The sequence below is a fragment of the Rhea americana genome, unplaced genomic scaffold, assembly GCF_003343005.1.
Source record: "Rhea americana isolate MKP2758 unplaced genomic scaffold, rheAme1 scaffold_0, whole genome shotgun sequence".
Classification (NCBI taxonomy): Eukaryota; Metazoa; Chordata; class Aves; order Rheiformes; family Rheidae; genus Rhea; species Rhea americana.
The window spans coordinates 12759356-12769119 of NW_028185037.1; the positions used below are offsets into that span (position 1 = coordinate 12759356).

At 39.6% G+C, this 9764-nt stretch overlaps 1 protein-coding gene across 1 annotated transcript in view; it reads right to left on the minus strand.

The window, feature by feature from the left end:
• Positions 1-1387: 1387 nt before the first annotated feature.
• Positions 1388-9764, minus strand: part of DERL1 (derlin 1) — a 21561-nt gene continuing 13184 nt past the window's right edge. Inside the window, exons 5-8 of the mRNA XM_085314594.1 lie at positions 7965-8060; positions 7194-7246; positions 5958-6068; positions 1388-4112 (exon numbers count right to left, since the gene is read on the minus strand). Coding sequence (XP_085170720.1) covers positions 3974-4112; positions 5958-6068; positions 7194-7246; positions 7965-8060 — 399 coding nt within the window. The 3' untranslated portion in view covers positions 1388-3973. The remainder of the gene's footprint in view (positions 4113-5957; positions 6069-7193; positions 7247-7964; positions 8061-9764) is intronic.

Here is a 9764-nt window from a genome sequence, read left to right on the forward strand (position 1 = left end):
TAAAAAATAAACTGCTAAAATTAGTCTTTTCATCTTTTCAATCCTGAAAACACAGTACATTGTCATCTTTTAGACATAAGTTCTTCTATGTAACATGCACATATTTAACTTCATTAATAAAACCACTAAAATAGAGGCTCAAACTAAATGTCAAGTTACATTGTTACTAATATCCATTGCAAAATAAGAATTTAAGGATGCACAAAACAAGAAAAGCTATTTACTATTGCACGCAATGCTACGAACGTCTTCATATTAGTCCCCCACTATACTACAGCAAGCATTAAGTGATCCATCATCCTAATCTCTTCACAGGGCAGGGAGAGAGTGCAAATCATCTTCATTTTAGGGATGAGCAAGATAAGGCGACTTGTCACCTTGAGACTGTGTATKAGTGTACATTTCTTGAGCTCACTATCTTAACAAGCAGTCTTCCCTCCTGATGAGATACACAACAATACACAAACAGGAAAAGGATCTTATGCCATATTTCAAACAATATGCTATTCYGAAAGCTGAAGCCTCTCATTTTTCCTAACACAGCCATTAGATCACAGCTAGATGAAGCAACAGGTCTAGTTTCTCAATAAAGCATTTGCCATACCACATTACCAAGCTGCATTGAGCGAGGAGCTGACACCTAGTCAAAGGAAGTGATAGGAATGAAAGATGAAGTGTTTTAGAAGCTGACATTTAATTTCATATTCCTAGCTCTTCCACTGACCAGCTATGTGGCTTCAGAAAAAAAGAAGAAAAAACACCATGTTGCTTTATCTTGTGATTTTAGTATGGACCACGATCTTCTTCAGTGCCTCTATAGTAACCAACAGCACTAGYGCGATCAGATAAAAAACAAGGTTATGAAGAAAGAGAACAGAAAAGTCATTCAGAGGATGCTCACTGTGGGTCTGAATCAGTTGAGATAACAGACCTTCCAGAGGAATTCTGGCATACATCTGGCTGGACAGAGGGAGGACACTGCAAAATACCCAAGYTTACCCCGGCAAAACTAAGTGATCCCTACCAATCCCATAAAGTTTGAGGGAGAGCAGAAGGTACTTCCTCCTAGACAACAATAAAAGGATGAACAATCAGATATAAAGAAAAAAATGCTGTAAGAGTATAATAGCTCAGAAAGGACAGTTAAAACTCATGCTGATAAACAGCTGCAAAGAAAATGCCTTTAAATTTTGCAATTGATCAGAGATTTCAGAGAAGACAAGACTCTTCCTCCTTCCCCCTCCCCAAAACAGATCATTTTCTTGAGTACTTTCGATCAACAGCAGGAGGTGGTGTAAGAACACAACTATCACACATTCTCTGGAGACATGCAGATCAGAAGGCTTGTCTTAAACCGAAATATGATTTAGGGAAACAGAGACAAAAACAGTGATTAAAACTTTAATTTAAAACTTTGCCAACAAAAAACTGATTACAAAAAGGGAAGTTATCTGTACAAAATAAGAAAGGAGGTACTCATTTAACAAGAGACTGCCATTGTCAGTGTTTGCTGAAGGACACRCAAGTAGTGCTTCAGGTTAAATGGCAAACGAGAAAAGCACAAACTGAACTTGTTATATGAAATTCTAAAGTGAATCTTCCATAAACCAAAATAAACTGAAGATCTTTGAAAGCAAATCAAGACTTATCAGAAGCCTATTTCCCTTGCAAACCCTTTCCTCTTGGTTTATAGAAGGAGGATACATTACAAAGTAAGACCCAACACAGTGCAGAAGGCCAGTACAATGACATCTACCATGCTTCGTCCCCCTCATGCCTCCACGCTGGCCTTCTGCTGTGCAAAGATGTTCTGCAATTTGAGTGTGCTGGTAGTTTAGATTGAGTCACAAACTACTGCATCTTCACTTAAGTTAGGTCCTGATCCAAAATAAAGACAAATGCTTTGGAGACAGTGATATTGCCACGACTAAAAGATGAGCAGCTGCATTATGACTCCTATAAAAATGACAGTTCTGGAACTTTTCAAGTTAGCATCAATAACAGCTGTTAGTCAACAGCAGATTAATATTTACAACATTGCAGTCCTATTTTCCTCCTATCATGTTAGRGAGGGACAAGATCACCTTTAAAACTTATTACTGAATGGACAAAAATGGCAGGTGATTTCTGAACTCCATGTTCCTGTAAAATCTAAACACACAATAYGATCATTACCGGTTTTCTACATCGGTCCATAAGCCAGATCAACAAAATTGAGTTGCAATAAGGAAATGGAGCATGCATCTTTTTCAGATAAGACATGTGGAAACTTCCAGGCTGACTGCTTAATTTCAAAGTTTCACATTAAGTGGTAAGTAGTATTTATAAGTTTTTAAATCTTCAGAACCCAGCTTTAGTGAAGGAAAAGCAGTAGTAAAAAGACTTTTTGCCCCAAATTCACTTCACTTCATTATAGATGCCTGAGACACATATGCTGGGGCAAGACTGCCCTGTGTGGTCTAACTACCCAGTAAGACGACAGACAAATGCTGGAAAATTCAGTCTAAGATCTGAATCTCACGCTAGTAGTGCTCTTCTTGTTTCCTCCAGCTACAAAGGGAGAAAAGGGGCAACTATACTCCAACTAGAAGTCTCAGTTAAGCCTAGAGCAACTGCACTCCTACCTTAAGTGCTGTCATTTGCATGAGCTCAGGCCTTACCTCTCTCATTAGCAGCTCCCACCTAGGGAAGCTGAGGGACAGCTACATTTTCAAATGCTATGAGACATGCATGAGTCCTCCTTACATCCAGAAAAATTGAGATATGCAAAAAGTTTGCTCAAGTTCAAATGGTGAGTCAGTAACCAGCTAACATTACAGCTTCCTGGTTCCTAGCYCCACGCTCTGCCCACAAGAACCCAGTATTTGGAAAATACTGTACAGAATCATTCCCTTCTCCACATCCAAAAGTTTTACCAAAAAAATGGAGATAGTAATAGATAGTTTATGTAGTCTTCTACTCAACAGTGAAAAGAGTCCTTTAGTAAAGCAATCTGTTCTATTGTATCTTGGATGTGGAAAAATTTATTTCCATTTTTGATTCTTTGATGTCTTAAAGCTTTTAAGAGAAAGTTGCAGATTCAATTAACAAACAATTCTGCAGTCAGCACTCTTCATATTAACTACAATGTTATGTTACGTTTTGTAGTTGCAAAGTAGTACTTGTGCTATCCAATTTTGCAATCAAAACAGAAACCCTGAAGCCAAGAATTCACAGATCTCAGGCAAAAAAACCAAAATAAAACAAAAAAAATATGCCAGGCAACCTCAGTTTAAATAGAGCAAGCCTTACACATGACATGAAGAATTCAGAGATTTCAATTCTGTGAGTATTTGTTACTGCAATTTCAAACGAAAGCCCTCATTCTTAGTCTTGCCCATCCCATGTTGCAGYAGATAGGACAAATGCTGTGTGGAAAGAAAAAACTGCTCTCAAAACACAGTTTAATAATGGAAATGAAACACTTGCACTTTGCTTTATGAATGCAGCATAGATATATCACTTAAATAATGTTTCCAATGACTCTGGAACTGAAGCACAGCTACAGGAAAAATCAGCTTCCTAATCATAAGGGTTAATTTGATACCTCTGCCACACACTGGATTCTTACATTACCACAGCCAACAAAACTTTGAACACACCAGGCGAGACAGAACACCATTAGCTTGTTCCATCACATCACAGAACAAGATGCCAGAATGGATGCCCGTTGTTACAGACAGACAATACTGTACAAAGAAGGCTTTTTTAATGGCAGAATCAAATTGAATACTACTTGCTAACCTGGAGCAAGATCTACATTTTTCCCTTCTGGAGTTTTTAATTTTGTTGTGTGCCAGAAAAATTCTTTCTAATCAGTTAAATCCAGCAATACTACAAAGAGCTCATTCTTAAGCACGCTCTGTACCAGGCAGGAATGGTCCTACGTGCTATTAAAACCAAAGAATTGCTGTCTTTCAAGGGCAGGAGTTCTTCACTGGTCACCTAGCCGGAAACCTTGTCCCCAGTTGTGTCTTCCACCACCTTGTTGATCCTCGGCAGCTCTTCTCATGCTCGCAGGCGGGACGCCAAACCCTGACACTCCTCCTCTTCTATTGGGCAACCAGCGGTACCTAGGACAAGCCGTGGGGGAGGAGAGAGAGAGAGTTTGAAAAAGAGCTGTATTTTGAGGTGTAACTACCAGATTACTTCCCTACATGCCTCCTTTTAGTTGCTAGACTTTGCAATAAAATTGGCTTTTGACAGTAATACTTTATGAAATTCTTTCCAAACATTAGGCCCTCAGCATGCTGAGGAACAGAAACTCTTGGCAACTTAAGTCTCTGTGATATGGTTATACACAATAACCAAAACAGGGATGAGGGGGAGCCACACACAGTAAGGGAGTCTCATTGTTGAGAACAAACATTCTGATACCAGCTTAATTCTCCTAAATTCTCTCCCTTTTCCCCAGAGAAGTAATTAAAAAAAAAAAGAAGTCCCAGCTGAGCATTTCTCTCTCTATTACTTACAAAGCTCCAGCATCCAAACATCCCACTTTAAGCAAAGATTACTGAGGAACTAAGGACCAAAGAGACTAAAGGAAATACAGGTTCGGGTACCTAGCCTGACTGAAAGCAGAGTTTAACTGACYTGGTCAGAACAAATCAGGGCTGTAAAATCTCACCATCCAACTTAGGCTGTGATTTGAATAGGCAGTGATCTAAAACACAWTTTTTGTATTTTGCTAGTGATGTTATCAATTCAGTTATTTGAGCTCTATAGTACACAGTCATACTGCACACTCCTGCAAATCCCTTGCTGAACATGGCCATGCAAATCTGAGGCCCAAGGAAGGAAGGAAAAACCAACAGAAATTCTTTTATACAAGAAAAGTGATCTTGTAAAGGAAAGTTCATTCCTATATTAAAGGTATCAGTAATTCACCAAGGAATCATCTCACTACAAACATGAAGGGAATGTTTAATAAAACACTGCAGTACAGGGACAGAATTTATCCCTCTTTAGAGATGTCTGTAGTACTTCTSTTCCTGTTTCTCAAATACAGAGACGAATTAAATACCTGTAACAGGAATCAAGAAAGTTGCACATAATCAACAAGACTGATAGTAGTTTCATAGCTGTTATTATTTTGAAAGACATTTTATGGTAACATTTTGTCTTCTAGTCTTTAAGGAAAATTTTGTTTAGCAAGAGGGCTTGCAAAGACAAAGCTGGAGCCTCCCCTATTCATATTAAAAGTTGTACAGAAAGTGTAACTGTAATTCAACTTTGCATCTTTTAATTAACACTTTAGGCTATTAAAAAGGGTTAATTCAGTTGCTAAAGCTTAGTAGAGAAAGAACATTTACAACCCAAAAGGATGATGATACAGGGAAGTGAAGAGATGYTCTTTGGTTTCTAATCAAAACATTTCAATGCCAAAACAATGAACAGATTGCAAGAAAAAGCACCTCAGAAATCCAGACCTGCAGTTTTAGTCAAGGCCACTGGTAACAACTGCAGAGTAAAATATCTATTATAGCACTGAACAGATCTGCAATAGGCTTCTGCTCTGTTGTTGCAGGTTGCTAGCCTGGTAGCTGCTATAATGATACATGGAAACACAGATAAAAAGATAATTTACAGGGGAAAAGGGTGATAAAAAATGTGATAAAAAGCACCAAAAAAAAAGGTAAATATTGACTGCTAGTTGCCAGAGAGGTCTCTATTACRGTTCAAAACACTAGCAGAAACATGACTCTTATCTCACTTTCAGGAGTAGGCAGAAAGCCATCCACAATGATAACACTTCCTCTACAAGAAACTCAGAATTTTTGATGACTCAGTTTAATATGATTTTCTATGCATGCAACACAGCCAAGAAATTGAAGCAAGCTGATTTAGGAAAATATTTTACACTGTTGCCCCAAAGTATGTGTGTTATATAGAAGATTCTTCCAATAAAGCCAGCTTACAAGAACTGAGGTGTGGACAGAAAATTCCTTCCTCCTAAATCCATCGGATATTTAAACATTAAGAAGAAATACAGGTGTCCAACCAGATTTCCTATCAGCTCATTGATGACCCTGGAACGCAAAACAAAAAGAACTGTTTCAGATGCTCTGTTTTGCAGAGATGAATGATCATCTTTATCAGTTAACCCTGTCCACCTGCCATAGGCATCCCTACAGTCATGGGCCACAGAAAACCCACACACACACTCCCAGTGTTTTACACTGATATCTTTTGAAGTGCCAACACATCAGCAGGCTGTTTCACYCTCCCTTCCAAGCCTTCTCTACAGACTGCACTGAAAATGCAATTAAATGCTTGTTTACATCAGCGAATTAGACCATATAGCTTTTAGTGTCTAAAATAATAGTCTACCTAACTTGAGAAGTTGGTGCTGTTTCCATTGGACAGTCTGTTTCCTGCTGTACTGAACAGTTTTGTTCCCAACTTCGTAAAAAACAATGCTGAATGAGGGCCATTGAATATTTTCTGTCATGCATAGAAACAGCAGGTAAGAAAACTGCTTGCTGTTAGATAAGTGACAGATGAGTCAGTATGAAGCACAGCCAGGAAAGGAAATTTGGAATTGCTGTACTCCTATCTCCTTTTAGAGATCAACCACATAACTTATTAACATTAATTGTGTTACAGCGGCACCAAGAGGCTCCAACCAATACAGGGGCACTAAYGGGAAAGATAGTGCACAAAAAAGGGGATTTCTGCCTCACAGGGTTTTGTCAAAAAGATGCAAGACAGACCAGAGGATTCAGACAGTGCTGACATGTACTCTGCAGGCTTTTTACTGCAATGTTGCAGTTTCACAAGCAGGAAAAGTAGTGTACCGTGTGAGATTTTGTGGGAAAGAAGTAACAATACTATCAGAATCAAGTTGAGTTTGTTCCTAAGACCAGTAATATTGGTTGATCATACAGATTTTTTTTAAGTAAAAGTCTAGTGCATAGACCTACTACAAAATAAACTAATTCTTATTCCTCTCCCCAACATTCTCTAGCTCTTACCCACAATTCTCCTCCACTGCTTTTAAATTAAATCATCAGTGTATGACACAGTGTGCATTACTAGTTGTATTAGTACAGCTTTAAGCCTCTCCTTTCAATATTGCTGCTAAATTTAGTGATAAGATAAATAACTGTGAAAGCCTTTATAACTTCAAGTTGGCCATATTAGTAAATACATACGATCCACCAATGATGTAGTTGAATCCCAGAATAACCCATGGAAGGTAGCAGGCCTAAAAAAGAATTAAATGGAGACAGAGAAGTTCTAAGTACAAACGAAGGACATAAACCTGCATATGCTACATTGTATTTCTGTAGGTACGATTATGCCAGTATTTTCAATTTTACACAAATACCAATATATTAACTTAAGTAGATTCTAACTAAGAGGTAGGATACTCTAAGCTGAGCAATCACTAACATTTTTAGACAAATCATAGTCATTCAAACATTATGAACAGATGTCTCCTGCACGCTATCTTCCACAGCAAGCTTAGATTTGAAAAGTTCTAATATTTCTGAACTTGAAAAGGTCTAGAAACAAGTATCAAAAGAGTTTTCACTATGAGATCTGGCAGACACAGACTAGATTGCAAGCTAAAGAGAAATTTAATATACTAACATTTTTGCCACTATAACTAAGCTTTTATTCGAGTTAATGTTCATCAGGAAAATTTTTCCTCTTTTTTCAGGCCAACGAATTTTGGGTGTCAGGATATCTTTTCAATATAGCCACATCACATGACAATGTATGGAAGACCATGGAGAAATTTGTCTTCACTGCCTCTCAAGGAGTTTGTAGCTTTGTATAAGGATAGGATATCTTTAAGAAGAAAAAAAAATTATTTCACTTTCTAGTTTATACAGAAAWAACTAAGTCCAGCAGCATCTAGCATCTCCTTCACACGCATCTTCAGCACAGAAGCTTTACCAATATCCTGTTTGATGTACCTTAAATCTTGTTCCAAACCAAAATGATACAATCATGTCTCTGTTCAGCTGGGCCCAAACATAAAGCACAGACATGATGAGAGGGATCATCAGCAACTGCAATGTTAAAAAAAAAAAAAAAAAAAGAAAAAAAGAAAAAGAAGAAAGTTACCATCCTTCTCATAGACACCCGAGAAACTAAAACAGGCAGTAGGAACTGCAAGTTTCAGAAACTATCTGTAAGCATGATACATCACCAAGATCCTTAAAGTTTACCCCCAAAATCTTTGCCAAACATCATGGATCTGTTTACAATCTAATGAGAAAGCTAAGCAAAAGAACCAACATGGTCATTCTATACTGCTGTGCCAGAAAATGCCTTCTCTGTTAGTGAGGACAYGGTCCCAGCAGGCTAAAGTATTTTGGCTTATGTGCTTACCTAAGCTATCACAAGCTGTTCACTTCCTGGTATAGACATCAAATGATTAATTCACACATAAAAAGCACAGATTTTCTGAGCATCATACCAAATATGATTAGCTCTCCTCCTCGCTCTCAACACAGGCATGCYTGTGTTTCAACATAGTGCAGTTGAGACAAAAAAAAAAAAGTTATCTCGGATTTGTAAAACAGTAGCACAAGACCATGCGAAAGCTAAGGGCTTCAACGCTATGCACTGCAGTCAGCTCTACTGTTCTCATCCGCTTGGTACCACACCCACCACAGTCAGCAGAACAAAACATATTTGTGTCCTAGTCGTTTCTGTTCATGAGCCAGGGCACTAACCCAAGTGCATCCTCATCTGCAGCTAAGCTAACTGGCCAGATGAAGCATTACTGCACCTACTTGCCCACAAAGGGAAGGTGTATCACTGCTTCAGCATCACCAGCTCCAAGTACCACAGCTAGATTTGGCAAAGTGATCTTGGTAGAGTCTCAAATTAAACYTTGTTCCAAGCTAGGAAATGAGACTGTATCCAATACTCCAATCAGCTATATACAATCAGAGTAAGGAAGCATTGCTAGTGAAAGGTGGTGGTGGAGGGTGTCATACAGACAGGGTAGACAACAAAACACAAGTTGGGTTGGGGGGCCTCCAACAGGTGCATGCAGCCRGGGATGTGCATTTGGGACATGGCTATTGGGGACCCCAATACACCCTTCCTGGGAAACCTGCAGGCATGACCACCTCTTCGAAATGCCTGTGCACCAATGCACGCAGCATGGGGAACAAACAGGAGGAGCTGGAGATCTGTGTGCAGTCGCAGGGTCATGATCTCATTGCAGTCACAGAGACACGGTGGGATAGCTCCCATGACTGGAATGCTGCCATGGACGGACATGTGCTTTTTAGGACAGACAGGCCAGGGAGGCGAGGTGGTGGAGTTGCTCTTCATGTGAGAGAGCAACTGGACTGCATCGAGCTCTGCCTAGGAGTGGAGGAGGAGGAGGCAGTTGAGAGCTTATGGGTAAAGATCAAAGGGCAGGGTAAAATGGAGGACACAGTTGTGGGTGTCTACTACAGGCCACCTGACCAGGAAGAGAAAGTTGATGAGGCCTTCTACAGACAGCTGGAAGTAGCCTCAGGATCACAGGCCCTGGTTCTCATGGGGGACTTCAACCACCCCGACATCTGCTGGAGGGACCACACAGCAAGGCACAAACAGCCCAGGAGGCTCCTGCAATGCATTGATGATAACTTCTTGTCACAACTGGTGGGGGAGCCTACAAGGAAGGGTGTCCTGCTGGACCCTGTCCTTACCAACAGAGAAGGACTGGTTAGAGATGTGAAGGTTGGGGGCAGCCTTGGCTGCAGTGACCA